Source organism: Hyaena hyaena, unplaced genomic scaffold, assembly GCF_003009895.1.
Source record: "Hyaena hyaena isolate Hyena2069 unplaced genomic scaffold, ASM300989v1 scaffold_295, whole genome shotgun sequence".
Classification (NCBI taxonomy): domain Eukaryota; kingdom Metazoa; phylum Chordata; class Mammalia; order Carnivora; family Hyaenidae; genus Hyaena; species Hyaena hyaena.
Genome location: NW_024080928.1, coordinates 429,976 through 448,876, shown reverse-complemented (window position 1 = coordinate 448,876; position 18,901 = coordinate 429,976). Strand labels below are relative to the sequence as shown.

Sequence of the window (18,901 nt, the reverse complement as noted above, 5' to 3'; positions counted from 1 at the left end):
CAATTCTTTAAGCAGCGTGTGTACCTTTGAGGACATCTCTAGCTGGCTGTAAAGCTGATAAAAATGATTTGGGGATTTTCCATTATTTGAGAAAAATCTAAGCTTCTTCCATTTCTGGCCCTCTGTCAGCATTAGAAAAGCATCTAGTGTGCTAAAGAAGTCTCTGGAGAAATGATTATTCCCTAGGGCCTGAAAGGGGTCCTCTGGCTCAGGCGGTGGGGAATTTCTGGAGCATTCACAAAGACCCGGGAATGCCATAGTCAGGGACACGTGCCACTGAAAAGGTAGATCTTGGCAAAAAACAAAAAAACAAAACAAAACAAAAAACAAAAATCAAAAACCAGCTTGAGGCCTGCCCGGTGGGACTGCCCCTATCAATATCTATATACCAAAATGGTTTTAAAGCACAAACATGAAATAGTGACTCATCATTGGCGCTCACTTATAATCTGCGAAAGAAAAGGCTCCTAAGGCTTCTGCTAAAAGGCTTTTACTGTGCGTGGGGGCAGCCGGGTAACTGAAGGGCAGAACTGTTTGAGGTCCGGATCTCTTCATCCTAAACACTTTTCACTTCCCAACGTGAAAATACAAGACAACAACAAAAGATGGCCCTTGGAGCCAACCTAACCCCGGCCATTAAGCACCCTCCAAGTGCTAGCCCAGCTTCTCCAAATGGTTCTTATTCATCCTGAATTTTATTTTATTACAAAGTGCATTCTTATTGAACTCCCACACCTCAGCTCAGCCACCTGGACCTTGATTCTGCCTCTGGCATTCTAGATTTGAGTGGTGTGGTTACCCATGCTAAAAAACTCAGCCTTTCTCAGAGATGCTGCCTTTTACGAGAAATTCCTACTCTAGTTCTAGCCCTGAGGAACCCAAATCCAGAAGCCATAGTCATTCAACCGGCACCACACCCTGCCCCCAAAGTGGGAGTTAAGTTAGCAGGTCTAATTCTTCCCCCTGGGACTCTGGACACGTGAGTACGAAGGACAGATGCCTCTTAAGCCACACATTCTCTTCGGTATTCATCAAAACAAGGGTTCTGGGGGCGCCTGGGGGACTCAGTCGGTTAAGCATCCAACTTCGGCTCAGGTCATGATCTCGCAGTTCATGGGTTCAAGCCCCACGTCGGGCTCTGTGCTGACAGCTAGCTCAGAGCCTGGAGCCTGCTTCGGATTCTGTGTCTCCCTCTCTCTCTGACCCTCCCCTGCTCATGCTGTCTCTCTCTCTCTCTCAGAAATAAATAAAACATTAAATAAATAGGAAAAAAAGAAACCCACAAGGGTTCTGTAGCCTGATGTCTGTGGCCTAAATATAACCAAGGGGCAGAGAGTGGGGTAGAGGAGTCCTTGGCAGTCCCTAGAGAGGCCCCTTCCACCACAACCTTTCCAATAGAACACTCTAGTGTTTTCTTGTGTCTGGGCTCTTACATGAATACAGGATAGTCTGTGAGACCAACCTCGTGACTCTTCCTGGCTCTCATCAGATGAAAGGATAAGAAGAGGGAGCAAACTACACTGACCACCAGAAGGTGTTGGAAGGAATCTGTTACTGTATCCTACAGGATGGTAAGCGAGCGGCAGCTTGGCCTGGCGCCAGGTTTTCCAAACTCTGTTTGTGGAAGACTAGTTCTCTGTGCTTTAGGATTCCAGGAATAAGACAAAAAAGGGTCGCACAATCAAATAAGACAGATTTCTTGACTGCAGGATTCCTCAGAGCCTTCAGCATGTTAATGTGCAGCTCTAAGAGGAATCTCTAAGAAAGAGCCAGAGTGTCCACTATGTTCCAAAGAGCCTAGCAGGGGACCCTTTTGAAGTAAAGCATCTCAAGAGCATCTATTGTTCCTAACTGCTTGTTCCTAGCTACCCAATGATGGCAGGCTCCGTCCGTACCATCAGTGCACAGCTGACATGGAGCTGGATCTCACGAACCGTGAGATCATGACCTGAGTGGAAATCCAGAGTCAGATTCTCAACTGACTGAGCCACCCAGGTGCCCGGAGCATGAGACTCTTAATCTCAGGGTCATGAGTTGAAGCCCTACAGTGGGTATGGGGCCTACTTTAAATAAATGAATGACTGAATGAATATTAATTTTTTTAAAAAAGAAGAAGTCAAACAAACTGGAGCTTAAATTCTTCTCAGCTAGTCAATAATTCCTCTGCACCTCAGTTTTCCCATCATAGGAACAATAATGCTTACCTAACAGGCCTGTACTGAGGAGTACTGAGGAGCTCAGTGGTGGAAAAAGACAGCTGGAACAAAGATCAATTCTTCTTGGCTAGTGAGTTAGGGTGGCCCAGGCACGGTTGGTGCCCACGCTGGTAGGAGTGCTGAAGCGAGACTGTTTGCTCAAATCTCTTCCTTCATAACGCTTGGTCTGGGACCTCCCAGGGACTAAAATCCTGGGGCATCTACTCCTTCTGGGATAACTGTGGATTCATAAGAAGTGGACTTTTTTTCCCCTCAGAGAGCACAAAGATCCGAAAGAATGCGATGCCGGTAATAGTAACAGTAAGAGCTAAAAATCAGTGCTGTGTATTAAGGGACTGCTATTTACCCAGCACAGCGGGTGCTTTATATTTCTATTATTCCAGTTAATCTTCACAGCAACTTTTAAGGTGGTATCATCACTCCCATATTACAGATGAAGAACTGAAACCATGTAAGCACTAAATAGAATTCTCGAACAGTGCAAGGAATTCTGCTTCCCTTTCTTGCAGAGAGATGGAAACCCTGTGATCGTTGAAGATGGTAAGAGGCCAACGGAGTTAAAGGAAGATTTCTGAGCATGAACTTGTGCAGCAGGGCTTGGGGACTGCCCCCATGAAGGGGCTGGAAGGGTGGCTCAAAGTACCTCTTCCTTCATTTCTAGTTCTCACCCAAGTGACCACAGAGTTTTTCCAAGTACAGGGTTCATTTGAAATAGGCCGAGACCCTTCAAATTGCAAAGTCATCTGTACACCTTTTTAAGATGATGACGGCTGACTAGGAATCCAAATCTTTGAGAAAAATCATCCCGAGAGATTGCAAAACAACAAAGCAAACTGTAAGGAGTGCGCGTTCCCTGTGCCACTGCTACACAATATATGTTTATAACGTGGACTTCTGCTTGCTCAAAATACGTTAAGAACAGGGGCGCCTGGGTGGCTTAGTCAGTTAAGTGTCCGACTTCGGCTCAGGTCATGATCTCATGGTTCATGGGTTTGAGTCCCGTGTCGGGCTCTGTGCTGACAGTTCAGAGCCTGGAGCCTGCTTCAGATTCTGTGTCTCCCTCTCTTTCTGACCCTCCTCTGCTCACGCTGTCTCTCTCTCTCTCAGAAATAAATAAAAAACATTTAAAAAAAATACCTAAGAACAAACAAACGCCCTACCTCTTTCTTCTGCTTGGCCAATGCAGAGGTTTTTCCTCACCCCGGGTGTTTCAAGAGAAACAAACACAAGAAAGAAACCTTCTCTAGGAGGGATGCAGAGATCTAAAGGAAAAGAGGTACAATCCCAGCTCTCTCTGGAGCATCCTCCCCCTCCCCCCCCCACACGTGCGCGCGCGCACACACACACACATGCAAGCACGTGTGCATTCACACAATCTACAACTCACATCTCTGCAGGGAGAATTCTTGCTTAAATAAACCAAGAAATAAATACACATAAACACATACAAAGAAATAACTGAAAACAGGCCGTGGCTGCTTTGCCTTTCAGCCTGGAAGGCGAGCTCCGAGTCACAGATCCCGGAGAGGCTGGGTTGGCTGGTGCACCGCAGCTGCCTGCCCCAGCTCTGCCCTATAGGAGATAAAGGGACACACTCAAGTAATGGGCTGCGGTCACATGAGTGCTTCCAAGGGGACCAGGCTCTGTACAGGCAGGACCAGGCCGCTGTTTGCATAAATAATCTGCATCAATACTAAACACACAGTGAATCTTAAAGAAGGGCAGAAAAGCATTCAGTGGCTCTTCAGGTCAACTGAGGATGATTTTTAGGCAACATCACCATAACGCGGGTATGATTCAGAGAAGTGGAAACACTAAGCGTTCCTCCTCAGGGCCTGAAAAGGCATGGGTTTAAGGCAGCGGCCTTGTGTGCTGTGCTGCAAATTCATTTACATGACAATTTTATTCCTCTAGCTATTCGATTCGCTGCTTCAGGGAGAACCTATCTGTGAGAGGGAGATTCACCTCCCTTCATCAGCAGAAAGGAAATTGAAAGTTGACAGGTCATGTTGCTGAGTGTGCTGAGAGGAAGAGGACGAAGGCACGTCTGAAAAATCGGGTGCCGATATCAGTACTGGCTGCCACCAGCCGCAGTTCTGTCAGCTTTCGAGGCAATCCAGAGAATTCTGGCTCCCAGGGTCTCCTGCCGACTGCAGCTGCACCCACAGCAATTTTCCTCCCAAATTCTGCCTGTTGGCTGGTTACACAGCATATGCTCTGGAGCTTCCTGGCCTTGGGTATCGTGAGCTCGGATTTAAAGGACTCCAGCCAAGATCATCTCATGGCCCCACCCAGGCTGCCTGTTAGCCAACTCCTCTCTGCGACCGAGAGCCAGAGGAGAGCCGGCAAAGTGCTTACCCAAGCTTACTACTTAATCTAATGGAGTCACTTTAAAAATAACTGCAAAGGCAGCTCTGGGCTTCTGTACTCCTATTAGCATATTAAATATTATCAGAGGGCCCCATTGTGAAGCACTACAACCATCCAGGTTGCCATGTAGGGACTCCAAGACTAGGGCCTAATGAGGCTGCCATACACATTGTAAGTGATGGCATAATTACCCAGGCTCTCAAAAAAGAGTGGACAAAGTCGCTCCGTGGCCACTGCGTTTCTGGCCAAATGCCTCTTCAGTCCACGGTGATTAAATGATGGCTGTGTCTACATACAGTTGTTCAAATGTCACCTCCTCTACATGAAGCCCTTTCCTAAATCACCAAAGGGGAGTTTGGCATCCCGTCTTCTGGCTCTATAAGCTGTGGGCATGCCCGCTCACAGAGCTGCCCAAAGCGTGCTATAATCTGTCCTCTTACATGCGCAATCCTGAGAGGAAAGGATCCATTTCACTCCTGTTAGCATTCCCAGCACCTGATGCATAAGAGGTGCCCACCAGATACTTATTTAATCACAGAAAGAAAGGAACAGAGGGGAAGAACTTGTGGTGTAGGTGGTTGTTGTAATGGCCGGCCTCTGGACCATGAATTGCATTGGCTGTAGCCTGTCTGGGATCTATCTAAAACTTGGAATATGCTTAAAATGAAGAATTTCACCATATTTTTCCATGGTACAAAGAATACAAAAATGGGACTTGGAGCATAGCAAGGAATCTTCTAGCCAGCCAGCCTTCACAGTTGAATGAACCAGCATTGACATATGTGAATAAAAACGATAATAACATTTACTGAGCGTGTACTAGGTTCTAGACACCTGTTGATTTCACATGTGTTAATCCTATTTGATCCACACACCATCCTATTATCCCTATTTACACTTTAGGAATTGTAGCCCCAAGTCAAACAGCAGATGAGTGGCAGAGGTGGGATTTAAACCCAGGCACTTAGATTCTTGAACCCCTACTTATGATATCCTTACTCTATACTCCTGTAGCCCCAAGTCAAACAGCAAATGAGTGGCAGAGGTGGGATTTGAACCCAGGCACTTAGATTCTTGAACCCCTACTTATGATATTCTTACTCTATACTCCCTCGGTCAGCACGTTATGTGTTTGCAAAGTGAAGGTTCCAGCCTCTTCTCAGATGCTCTGTGACTTTCCTCCAGCTGAGCAGGGATGTGTTCTGCCAGGCTGAAAACAGAAAAAATAATTGGCAAAGTAATGGTAACACTTTTAAATTCACTCGTTAACAGACTTATACCCCCAACAGTCAAGGTCAATTTCTCTCTCAGTGGGCCCATCATCCTGGGAAAACAGCCCACAGGAAAGGTGTGAGTTCACCTTCCCCCGGGGAGAAGGCCATGGTGATACCAGGTCATCCTCAACTAAGATAGCTTGTGCTATTCAATTCAACACATTATCACTGAGCATGCCTGTGTGGCACTCACTGTGGTGAAGGACGGGAACGTAAATGGTGAACAAAATGGACGTGATTCGGTGGAACAAATACACAGGTAAATAAGTCATTAAAATAAAATCACAAATTAAAATCTTTCTCTCATATTGCAATACAAACAAACACCAGGTACCTAAAACAATGCCGGCCACAAAATAGATATTTATTACGCAAATAAATGAAAACAAAACAGTATGATAAGATCTCTAATAGGACAGGTGAGGGGCACAGAGAAAGAGCCCTATCCCCGAAAGGGGGAAGAAGGAAGGCTTTCTAAAAGAAGTGATGCTGGAGCGCCTGGCTGGCTCAGTCAGTAGAGTGTCTAACTCTTGATCTCAGGGTTGGGAATTCCAGCCTCATGTTGGGCATAAAGCTCAGTTAAAAAAAAAAAAAAAAAAAAAAAAAAAGTAAAGAAAACTAAAAGAAGTGATGTCCTGCCTGAGACCTAATGATCGAGCAGCCAGAAGTTAGAAGCTCACCAAGAGGAAAAGAGGTGAGGGAGAGAAGAGGGTGTCCTTGCACATACGCCTATCTTGCAGTACTTAACAAGATGTGAAATGGAAGAGGCAAACAAAAATCAGAATGAATGGAGTTCCTCATACTGCAGCCAGACTTACAGGTGGGTAGAGAAACGTGCCCGTCTGCTATGACTGAAAACTGGCAGCCTCCCCACCTCTGCGGGCTGGACTCACTCTTTCTCGGCTGTCTCTCCTTCCTTTCTCACTTCCCCATTTCTCTATTGGGTTTGCCTTCACCTTTCAAATAAACTTGCTCTCAAATGCTTGACTCGGGGTCTGCCTCTGAGGGAGCCCAAGCCAGGACACTCAGCTAGTGTATGGGGGCAGCAAGCTACGGAAAGAGAGAAACAGAGAGGGCTGATTACCTCACAAGGGAGAGATGGAGCGTTGCAGGCAAGCCTCCTGAAGCTGGCTACATTGCCATCTTCTACCAAGGAGAAGTTATTCTAATGAGCAGCTCCTATTATTGGTCATGGTGCACAGTGAGAATATGCTGGACTCAAGACAGTGCAGCTGGATTTGGGAATAGACTGAGAAATAAAAAAACAACACCGTGTGCAGATCTCTTGGGTGGTGAGTACTTAAGGAGTCTGTCCACTCATGGCCCCTGATACCGCAACACCCAATAGCACTCCTTTGGACAGCAGAAAGCAAAATATTAGAACTCATATTTTTACCTTTCTTAAAAATTCTTTTTGAATCTCCTACTTTCATGTGTGTGTGGTAATGCAGACAATATATGAGTTCAGTAGCATTAGTTACAGATAATTTCAGATGCCTGGATTGGGGTCTAGTCTCAAAAAGCTTCTACTGTGACTGGTTCCTGATCAAAACCATTCAAAGGATCTTGATTGAAAGAGCCTACTTCCCTTCAAAGAGAGGGAAGGAATACCAAGTAATTTTACTTTTCAATAAAGAGAAAGGATTGAGCATATTTCCAGGGATGAATTTGGGGTATTGAAAAGCCACATTAAGTAGGAGAAAAGAGAGGCCAGATTTGGCAAGTCATTAGAAAGCCATTAAAAGAAATTAAAGGTGGCTTAAAATTCACTATCAAGGGAAAGAAATTCATAAAGGCCTGGGCTCGCCAGATGTAGCTGTTGGGGTCACCTGGTCGGCAGCCACAGGATAGGCTGAAAGAGCTGCCATTGTGTGTTGAAGTTTACAAGTTCAGCTTTGAAAAGGCTCCATCTTGGGTCAACAAAAGTTGAGCTTTCCACAGTTGTAATTTAACAAAGAGAAGATTAGTAAGGATGAGAATTTAAATGTTGACCACCGCTTAATCTAACACTAGCTTGGTTTGAGATGGCTTAAGTTAAAAACAAAAAATGGGGGTGCCTGGCTGGCTCAGTTGATAGAGCATGTGACGCTTGATCTTGGGGTTGTGAGTTTGAGCCCCGTGGTGGGTGTAGAGATTACTTAAAAAAATAAAATCTTAAAACAAAACAAAAACCTCTTTAAATTAACCCTGAATGTTCAGAAATCAAATCAAAAAGCTTCACAGAGAGTCACGGTCTGGGCAGAATAAGGACACTCCACCCTCTCTACCTGTCTCTCCCGCAGAAGGAAGCTATAAAAAACCTGGGCAGAACCCGCAGAGCAGCTAGGGCTGCTGTGCAAGATGGCCCCCAATAAACCCCGTCTCCTAGTATTCATGCTCTTGTGTAATCCCTCTCCTTCAGTGTAAGGCTGGATCTAGCGACTGACTTCTAATCAACAAAATACGGCAAAGGTGTTGGGATATTGCTTCTGTGACCAGGTTATAAGAGATTGTGACTTTCTGTCTTGCTAGCAAACTCTCTCTATCGCCTTCACGACTTGTGAACTTTTGATGAAGTAAGTCGCCATGTTGGAGAGGCCTACATGCACAAGACTGGAAGAAGTCTCTACCAAAAGCCAGCGAGGAACAGGGGCCCTGAGTCAGGCCTCAACAAACTGAATTCTGCCAACAACCACTTGAGTTTGGAGGTGGATCCTTCTTCACTTAAGCCTTACCATGACTAGAGCCTAGGCAACACCTTGATTACAGCAGCTTGTGAGGACCCAGGGAAGCCACGCCTGGATTCATAACCCACAGAAACTGTGAGATCATAAATGTGCATTTTAAGCTTCTCAAGTTTTTGGTGATTTGCTACATAGCAATGAAGAAGTAACACAAGGCCTCTGAAAAGCAAGTCGCAGAAGGAAGGTTGAGGAAGATGATCAGAATTTGAAGTACCACAAAACTAGTGGTGGGTCCACCATTTTTCCCCTGTGGTTCCCCTAGACTAGATTTGAGGAGGCAGAAATTCAAATGAAAGCCACTGCACACCTATCAGGAGAGTTAATTTAGTAATACCCAGCAGTGGTTAGGACGTGGAGCAACTAGGACTCTCATGCTTTGCCAGTGAAAATGCAAAATGCTACATTTGCTCTGAAAATAGTCTGGTAGTTTCTTAGGAAGTTGAACACACACTCACCGTATGACACCATAAGCCTACTCCAGGGGTATTTACTTTGGAGAAATGAAAGCTTATATTCACACAAAAGCCTGTGCCACCAGGCTTGTATGGTCGCATACTGAAAACAGCCCAAATGTCCTTTGGTAGATGAATGCATACAGAAACCGTGGGGCATCTGTACAGTGGAATACAAGTTACCAGTTAAAAGGAGCAGATTACTGACACACGCAACCTGGATGAATCTCAAAGGCATTATGCTGAGTAAAAGAAGCCAGCTTAAAAGAAAAAACCTTTCTATGACATTCTCAGAAAGTCAAAGCCATGGTGAGTACAAACAGATGGCAAGAGGAAATTTTGGGGGAGCAATGTTCTGTATCCCGATAAGGGTGGTGGTTACACTCATCTATTCACAGAACTGTACAGTCGATTTTATGGTACACGAATTTTAAAATAAAATTTTTAAAAAGCCTCAGAGCTGGCTCTGGCTTAGTGCCTTAGGGTCTGCAGGATATTAAAGTCCCCATGGGCTGACTTTGCCAATGGCCTCCCTAAATTACAGTCAGAAGCAGCGTCTTCTACTATGAACTACGAGCACTAAGGAGAACGGTGGCCCTTCCCTCTGACTTCACTTTTAGTTGTCCATGCATGGGCAAAACTCAAAAAACAGAGATCCCACTGAGAAAACGTACCCCATCCCTTCTCCATTCAACAGGTACTTACTGAGCATGCTCTAGCTATGAAGCAGGGATACAAAAATGAATACATTCTGATCCATTTACCTTCCTGGCTCACAATTTAATGAGGGACACGGGTCTGCCCACAGATAATTTCAAGACAGGTGCAGGTACAGAGATATGCCCACGTACCACTGGAGTCCAGAAGGATGTTAGTTCTGCCGGGGCAAGCGAGGAAATACTTCACAGAACCTGAAAGATGGGAAAAGGCAGTCCAGGGAACATGGGAGCATGTCATATTTGAGTAATGCCTCCCGAGACTGGGGGATGGAGGGTGTGTAAAGCAGAGGGTGGGGACATAGTTCGGTGCCAATCATAACAGAGAATTCAGATTTTCACTCATCAGTCAGGGATTACAATTTCAAATGCTTGCATGAGCTGGGGCAGATAATATAAATGAATAAAACAGCCTCGGTGGAAGTGATGGAACATTCTAGAGAGTTTTTTGTCTAAATGAAGCAGCTGCTACTTACTGGTAGCTCCCTCTTAGGCTGCCATCCAGAAATCCTGGCCCAGTGTTGCCCGATGTAATTTTTCAAGAGAAGCTGAACATATTTTTATGTAAAACCTCCCTATTTTTAAATGTCAGAATGAGTCTATTTCTGTAAATTTAAGATGCCATCGATTATGAGGTACATCATTATTTTATGTACCAATAAGAGAGAAAAAAGCCACCCATCAAACCATGACACTCCGTCGATTTTAACACACATTCCAATCTCAGAGGTGCTAAAGTGCGAAAAACACGTACATCTTAGAATCAATGAAATGCAGTGATTCTCATCTTCTCAAAATGCTGTACAGACTCCATGGGTTCAGTGGGCGGCGGACCGACTGCGGTTTAAGTGAAGGGAAGCCTGAGGGTAATCTGATCAGATCCAAGCTTTTAGGAAGAGCACTCTGAGGGGAGGATGATGATGAACTGGGGGAAAGCCAGCCGCAGGAAGACCATCGAGGAAGCTCCTGCAACAACCCAGGAGAGGCAACGGGCTGGATTAAAGCCGAGGCAGTGGGGATGGAGAGGAGGGTCCAAATGCGAAAGCTTTTCCGGTAATAAATCCCACAGGTCACAGGCTGGGTATAGGAAGTGAGGGAGGCGGAGGCATCAAGAATGATCCCAAGGTTTCCAGTCTGAAAACAGAGATGCATTAATCACTTATTCAATATTTATTGGGTGTCTACCGTATGCCAGGCATCACACTGAGTGCTGGGTGTATAATGGTGGGCAAGACAGACACGGTCTCTGCCCTCTTGTCACAGTCTGGTGGACAATGCCATCAACTGTGGTAGAGTAGTAACGGGGACAGGGGTACGACACAAAGGGGGGGTGGAGAAAAATGACCAGTTCCAATGTCCCACCAGCAGCAGAAGCCTGAGTTTAGAGCCCAGGAAATGAATCAGGTCCACAGATTCTCATTAAGAAGTCGTCAGGTTATCGATAACAACCGAAGCTATTAGAGAGGCTGAAACATCCAGGGAGAGCTTGTAGAGAAAGAAGGCAAGAAGGGTAAAAGCAGAAGCCCATTTAAAGGAAATGAGGAGGAGGAGGAAGGAACAAAGGAAACTAAAAAAGGAACGATCTGGAAAGGAAGAGGCCCAGGAGAGAGGGATATCTGTAAACTAAGGGAGACAGGTATTATCATATAATCCAATATACTTTTATCTATAATTACTGAATAGAAGTAATTTACCTTGGCAATGTACAATTCAGATTTTTCAGAGTTAGGGGTGTTTTGCATGAATGCCAAATAGGCTTATCAGAACTGCTTCTTATTTAGAGTTGTGATATTTTTAAATATTGCCCCAATCTGTTCCTTTAGCTTGGATGTGCTTATGTTCTGCATGTATCTGTCTGACATCTAGCATGAGTCAATGGCAGAGTAACGGCAATTTCTAACTTCTCCTTAGTTTCCTTCTGCAGGGGCTATAATCTGCCATTCCAAGACAAAAATAAAACTAGAATATACATTTATGCAACTCCCTTTCATATCAAAGCGCCAGGAATTGGGGAAAACTGATCCAGGCACACAGTGCTATCCCCTGGCAAGAGCATCATGAGGCTCGTGGCCCAGAGCTCTGTCACATGCGAGCTTGTGATGTGGTAAGATACTCTGGTCCTCTGGAATGGGTCAGAAAGGTCCTTCATTTTATTGGACAGGAAACAAGGCCCAAGGAGGTTAGGTGGCCTCCCCAACATGACAGTCTTACGATTTGGTGAATAATACTCCTCCTACATCAAGGTGACCCAATTCTACCCTATAAAGATAGCCCCAATATAAATTATATATTAAAGTATGTTAAATATATATTAAAGTATGACAACCTCCATACACAAAACATAAAGTTTACAAGAGTTGGCTAAACAAACAGAGGAAGAAGGTTAACTTTCAACCACACGTTCCATGCCTACCCAGATTTCATTCAACTCATCTGCTCCATTAAGAGCTCTTACCCTTCTCTCTAAGTTTTATCAGTTCTACACTGGTTCAGGGAAAACAGATTCCTAGATCTTCACTTTGTTGGTCGCTGAATCTTTCCTCCTGACCTGCAGGCTCAGGACACAATCCATTGTCACGCTTATAGGTCTTACTTAAAGAGAATTTCTCAGCCTCACCTGGAATTTTCCAGAGGTGGATTCTAGAATGACTCTTTAATAGGTTGCCCTGGCAACCCCACAATGTCAGATGCAAAGATAACTACCTGCCAACAGAACGTGAAAATCACAACCTGGATGAGAGGACCACTTCCTGTTTATTGGGAAGACGGGTTCCAGGTTCTTCAAGCTTTCTTTTTGCCACCATTTGCCTCCTTGTCAACCGTTTTTGCGCTCATGAACACGGAAAACAAAGAACGGTTGGTTTCTTGGAGGAACATTGAAACTATTAGCTAAAACAAGGCCTGGAAAAGATCCATGGCTTTCTTTTCAAAACCCTTGCTACCATTGCCTGAGATGACTAACTGTTCACTGTGAAGCCTTTAGAAAAGTTTTTAGGGAATTTTCTTTAAGAGCACTTATTCTTGTCTTGGTTTCATTTGTATGTTCAGTCAAGAAACATTTGTTGAGCATCCATGGTGTGCCAGGCACTGTTCTAAACCCCAAGGATATATGTTAGCTGAACTGATAAGGTCCCTTCCCTCATGAATTTATAGCCTAGTGGGGAAAGTAAACATTAATTAAACTATCATAAAAACAAGTGTGAAATTGTAAAGAAGTACGTGCATCGTGAGAGTGAGTCAGGAGGTCAAGCAAATGCTTATCAGAGAAAATAAGCTTTGAACTGACATCTAAAAGACAAATACTGACTAATGAGGTGAAGGTGTTGCTGGGGGAAGGAGTTGAGCATACACTTGAGTTAAGACTAGTGACCTGGACTAAATAACTGAAGTCTGTGATTTAGGAACTTTCAAAGCACAATTTAGAGTTTAATATAGGTAGGTCTTAAGTTTACCAAACCTGAAGTTAGCATTTTCACCAGTATTCCAAAGAGTACAAGATCTGTGAGTCTCATCTACATAAAGCCCTCGGACAGTGCTTCTCCAACTTTAATGTGCTTATACATCACCTGGGGAATCTTGTTAAAATGCAGATTCCCAGGTCCAGCCCCTAGAGGTTCTGATTCAACAGGGCTGGAGTGGGGCTCATGAATCTGAGTTTCTAATAAGCTCCCAAGGGATAGTGATGCATACGTTGAGTGGCACTGTTCTACAACACAGAAGGATTTTTATTTGTTTAAATCTCTCTTTCTTTTTCAATCCACTCTTTCATAACTTTTATTTTTGAATGTTTGTTTATTTTTAGAGAGAAAGACAGACAGACAGAGCATGAGCAGGGGAGGGGCAGAGAGAGAGGGAGACACAGAGTCCAAAGCAGGCTGCAGGCTCTGAGCTGTCAGCAGAGAGCCTGACCCAGGGCTGGAACCCACGAACTGTGAGATCATGACCAGGCTTAACTGACCGGGCCACCTAGGCGCCCCAGTCTTTCGTAACTTTTAATGTCACGTACTTTTAATGTCAAACTACATTCTACCATGTTCTCATGGTTCTTATGGTCAATTCAGCGGTATTACCAAAATAAAAAAAAAGTTGTGATATATAAATAAAATAAGGCCATAAGCTAAAGATTTCAAATACTTGGAAAAAATGAGAAAAATAAAAATCATGAGCAAACTGAGGTACCAGTAATGTGAAATTTCACTGATTTACCCAAGTGAGATGGATTGTTATTCTTAGTGAGAAGTCTGATTTACAAAGCAGTTTTAAGGAAATGTCATATAAATTAACCTCATGTAACTTCAGGACAGGAAATTCCTATATGTGTAATGGCTCTTTTACTTTAACAGGTGCACTTTTCATTTTTGAATGAAGCTCTGGATTTCATATCAATCACATGAGATGAAAATAACCTTTGCAAAGGCCAAAGGCAGGCCACCCCAAAATGTGTCACTTTGGCACACAGATTATTTCCAGCTAAAAACAATCAAGGCCCAAAAAGATACAGGAAGAAACTTGGACCTTCCCTCTAATTGCAAAAACGAATTTAGACAGAGGACCTGCTCCAGGAAGAGGGTTATTGCCATAGTAACTATATGCTAATATGAACTAGGTATATTATGATATGAACGAGGTATGGTAGACATGAAGGAACCTAGCAAGACCTGTTTGATCAAATTCCTCTCTGTGTCCCATTGTTTCAGAGCGGCCCAGCAAACACTTCTTTTTTTTTTTTTTTTTAAATGTTTTATTTATTTCTAGGAGAGAGAGAGAGAGAGACAGCGTGAGCAGGGGAGGGTCAGAGAGAGAGGGAGTCACAGACTGAAACAGGCTCCAGGCTCTGAGCTGGCAGTCAGCACAGGGCCCGACGCGGGGCTCGAACCCACGAACCGCGAGATCATGACCTAAGCGAAAGTCGGACGCTTAACCGACTAAGCCACCCAGGCGCCCCAGCAAACACTTCTTTACCCATCATTTTCTTCTTTTTCATCTTCCTGTGAATTGTTTTCCTTCCCTTTGAATTCCCAGCTCCCTACCCCCTACTCCTTGGTTCAGGATGACATACATTATATACCTTATCGTGCCTGTCTTTGGGATCTCATGTCTGTGTGGATTTCCTGCATGTTATTTTCTCCTGTTAGTCTGTTTCACGTCAATTCAATTCTTAGACCAGAAGGAAGAGCTTTGAGGGGTATATAAAAATTTTTCCTCCCTAATACCTCCCTTTTCGGTGTGTTTCTTACTACCAAATACAATTCCTGCTAATCTCCCTTGCTATTTCATGTTCCTGCTGGTGTGGCTATGTGAAAAGGACAGTATGAAAAACAAGTTGGTGAGAGATCCAAGATTTCTATGGACTGTTCTTCCTGAGAAGGTTGTGAAATTAATATAGGGCCTAGAGCCAATTATTGCCATTTTTTTTTAATGTTTTATTTATTTCTAGGAGAGAGAGAGAGAGACAGCGTGAGCAGGGGAGGGTCAGAGAGAGAGGGAGTCACAGACTGAAACAGGCTCCAGGCTCCGAGCTGGCAGTCAGCACAGAGCCCGACGCGGGGCCCGAACCCACGAACTGCGAGATCATGACCTAAGCGAAAGTCGGACGCTTAACCGACTAAGCCACCCAGGCGCCCCCAATTATTGCCATTTTTAAAAAATTAAAAATGAAGTCTTCCATGCATGGAAGAGTAGAAGGATTAGGAAAGGGAACCAGGAGTAAGTTCTTGTTATTTCACAGAAATATCAGCCCTGCCACTTAACAGTTGTGTGTGAACTTGGGAAAATTACACTACCTCTCTCTGCCAGTTTCTTAGAAAACTGGGATAGTAATAGTACCACCACACCGAGTTAAAGTAAGCAATAAATGATTTAATATACATCATGGCCGCCTAGTTAGCCACCGAACCAATATGCACTCTCCCTTTCTTCCTTGCCAATAAAACTTCATTTTTGTTCTAGGTGGCAATGGGCTGAGCCCACAAAATCTGATTTGCTAGGTTCCCTTGCAGTCAGGGGTGGTCATGTGACACAGCTCTGGACAAGATGTAAGCAGAAATCTACTGGCTGAGGCTCCCGGAAAAGCTATTTTCCTGATTTAAAAAGGATGAGACTCAACTAGTGTGAGCCCTTTCCTCTTTGCACTCCCCCCCCCCCCACAGGGTCCCGAGGAGGAGCAGCCTTCTTGTGAGCATTAAGAAGAGGCCTCATGCTGAGAATGATAATGCAGAAAGGCTGAAAGATGAGCCGGAGACATAGATGATACCGTGAAGCTGCTGCTTTCCCGACTTCATGGGACACGGGATAGAAACCAACCCCTCTGTGTCAAGTCCTTGCTATTTCATTCACCTGATTACATGCAGCCAGACACATTCTCTAAAACAGTATACCTATAATGCAGTTTGGGTAGCACCTAGCTCATCATTAGTATTCAGTAAGTGTTAGCTGCTATTGTTGTTGTTATTATTACTAGCTCAGCGTTCTGTTCCTTGACTAGATGGCTAGCAAGTATTCCCCTTACTTCCTTGTAATAGCACCCCAATTTTCCTTTTTGAAATCAACCTCTCCCTATTAGCTCTGCGGTTTGCATGGGGTTGATGTGACCCCCCACTCTAAGTATAGGCCCTGACTGGCTTAAGCAAATTGGCATGAGCCCACTTCCCAAACAACAGTGATTGTCAAGGGATGGGCCCATAACTCAGGCCCAAGGCAGCGAGCACAGCCCTTTTTCTTGGCGAAGGGGAGTGTCTGGGTGGGCATGTAGCTTAAGGGCGGCAGGAGAAGTGAATCTCGGGGCTCCCTGAGAGAGTGCTGGGACACAGACTCACTGTCCCACCCCAGCTGTGGTGCTCTGAGCAAGGCTGTCACCATGACAAGAGCCGGTAGGAGGGGTACAAGGAGGCCACAGAGAAGAGAAGGGAGGGCAGGGAAACATGGTGGGAACCCTCCATAGTAATCTCTACGTGAAATGTTACCTGTGGAACTTTCAAGTCAGATTCATTTGAGACTGGTTTTGCTAACTTGCTTTGGATTCAGTCCTCATCACTTGCCACCACGAGATTCCTTCTGATACTATTAAATGGGGGGCGGGGGGGGGCAGGGAGAAAGAAAAAGAATAATTTAACATAAGGGTTACAGACTGAAAAGAACCTTTCCAAACTCTTGCCTAGTACATCTGGTTAATCAAATCTATGGTTGAGCACAATGCAAATTCAGAGCCACATCGCCTTTCCAAAAGAAAAGAACAGCAACAAAATCTACAATTTGCAATCATGTAGAGTCATTCATATTTCTTTTCCAAAAGAAAAACTCAGCCACTTGACGGTATTTTATTTTTGTTTTTTGTAAACATGTCCAGGAGAACTCCTTTAAGAATAGATGTGCATCTGGGTTTTAGAATGAACGTTGGACCCGGAGGCTGACCCTGGAAACCTGTGACTAATATTGAAGTAATATTCACAGACAGTTGTCATGGCAGCCTGCTCATTCTGCACAAAATAAAACCTACTGCATTTCAACAGGATTTATCACAGGAAAGCCGCTAGCCTGCAGACAGCCTCTAACTGAGTTAAACAACCTACTAATTGGTTTTGGTTTTATTATTACATTAGCCCTCAGACTATACCCTAATTATACCCCCCCTATCACAAATATTTAAAATCACTAATAAAAACCCATAATATAATTTGTGTTTAGCACTGGCATCACTCTTGAAGTCTTCTCGTCAGATGATGAGGAACAACTTAGAGGCAAGTCCCATCGTGTGCACTGTTGAACGTCCTTGTAAATCTAAAGGAGGCAGTAAGTGTTGGGCAGAGAGAGGGAGGAACCAATTTCATTTCTGTCACCAATTGGCATTGGCTAGATGCCGCTATCAGACATTTCCTTTCAAGCGGGATTCCGTAGGAGTGGGGAGTGGCCAAATTGTTCTGTGCTCAGTTACAACGTCCCAGGGGAGTGACTTTAGAAACTAGTGGCATCTCAAGAGGCGGAGACAAAGTATTTTGAGCTCATCTGTGTCTCTCCTTGGTGGCCATCTCTATCAAATGTAAGCTCACTGGTTGTGATGGTGGGTGACTCTGGAGATTAGAGATAGCTGCAATTGAGAGGAATACCACACGAGACCATCTTTACTGCTAAGACAGGCCTTTGCACATCGTCCTGCCTGCCCCCCCCCCCACCCTTTTACTTCTCTTTTGAGTCTCTTCTTTAAGAGACAAGAGACAGGATCTATTAAAATCCAATAACATCCTGAGTTAGGAAAACCACATCATCCATTAACAGCTTGGAACAAATCAGTCCTTGGGGTAAATTAATGTTCTTCGAACTCCTTGAGATGAGGCCATGTCATACACTTTAAAAAACAAAAGAACTCCCACACTACCCAGCACCGTGCTCCTAGACATACTGTAGGTGTGTGATGACAGACAACTTCTATCCAAGGACTGCAACCCAGCGAGTCCTTCGGCACTCCTTCCGCTGCAAGTCTTGGTGACCCCAATTCCAGCAGGCCTAAGCAAAGCCAGGAGTGCATTCTTCTAACAGCTGAAGAGGCAACAGGCGGACGCAGGCACGGCCTGGTTGAGGCCTTATAGGGCCGCACCAGTCGTTCTTCTCAGCAATAACCCCTTGCTCTCGGCCCCGCTCTCAGGCTTCAGCAGGCAGCATGTGTCTTTCACACTTTGCGGCCACCCACTAACTTGTCCAGGCCCCACATCTGACGCCACTCCCACCTCCGCAAAGGAGAAGCAAGAAATTTGCTTCTCCAGCCTCTCTCCACGCAAGAGCACAAGGCTCCACCGGAGCCTCAGTTAAGAGGCCAACACGAGGAGCCAAGGGCTTATGAAAGCCATCTTGTGACAACATTGGTGGTTCAGGGGTCCGGTTTTCAGAGATTTGGTGCCCCGTCACTGGCTTGAGTACACTCAGAGGGGCAGCGGTGGGTGGCCCCACAGGGAGCTTAAGACATCACTCCTGGTAGGGTACCTGGGTAGCTCGGTTCGCTGAGCTTCCGACTCTCGATTTGGTCACAACCCCAGGGTCATGGGATCGAGCCCTGCATTGTGCTCCACACTGAGCATGAAGTCAGCTTAGGATTCTCGCTCTCTCTGCTCCTCACCCCTTCTCCCTCCTCCTCTTGTCCCCCCTCCCCCATTCACGTGC

The 18,901-nt window shown here is 44.9% G+C and overlaps 1 protein-coding gene across 3 annotated transcripts in view; it reads right to left on the bottom strand.

The window, feature by feature from the left end:
* PPEF1 (protein phosphatase with EF-hand domain 1) overlaps positions 1-16,771 on the bottom strand; it is a 119,153-nt gene extending 102,382 nt beyond the window's left edge. For 2 of the 3 annotated variants that reach the window (XM_039247363.1, XM_039247365.1), the window contains exons 1-2: positions 12,207-12,320; positions 5,688-5,796 (exon numbers count right to left, since the gene is read on the bottom strand). Coding sequence is in view for 1 of the 3 variants with exons in the window: in XM_039247365.1 (XP_039103296.1) it covers position 5,688 (1 nt within the window). In the remaining 2 variants the exon portion in view is untranslated. Of the gene's footprint in view, positions 1-5,687; positions 5,797-12,206; positions 12,321-16,713 lie in introns of those variants that run through there. The other variant, XM_039247364.1, reaches the window with a different exon arrangement.
* Between the last annotated feature and the right edge of the window lie 2,130 nt (positions 16,772-18,901).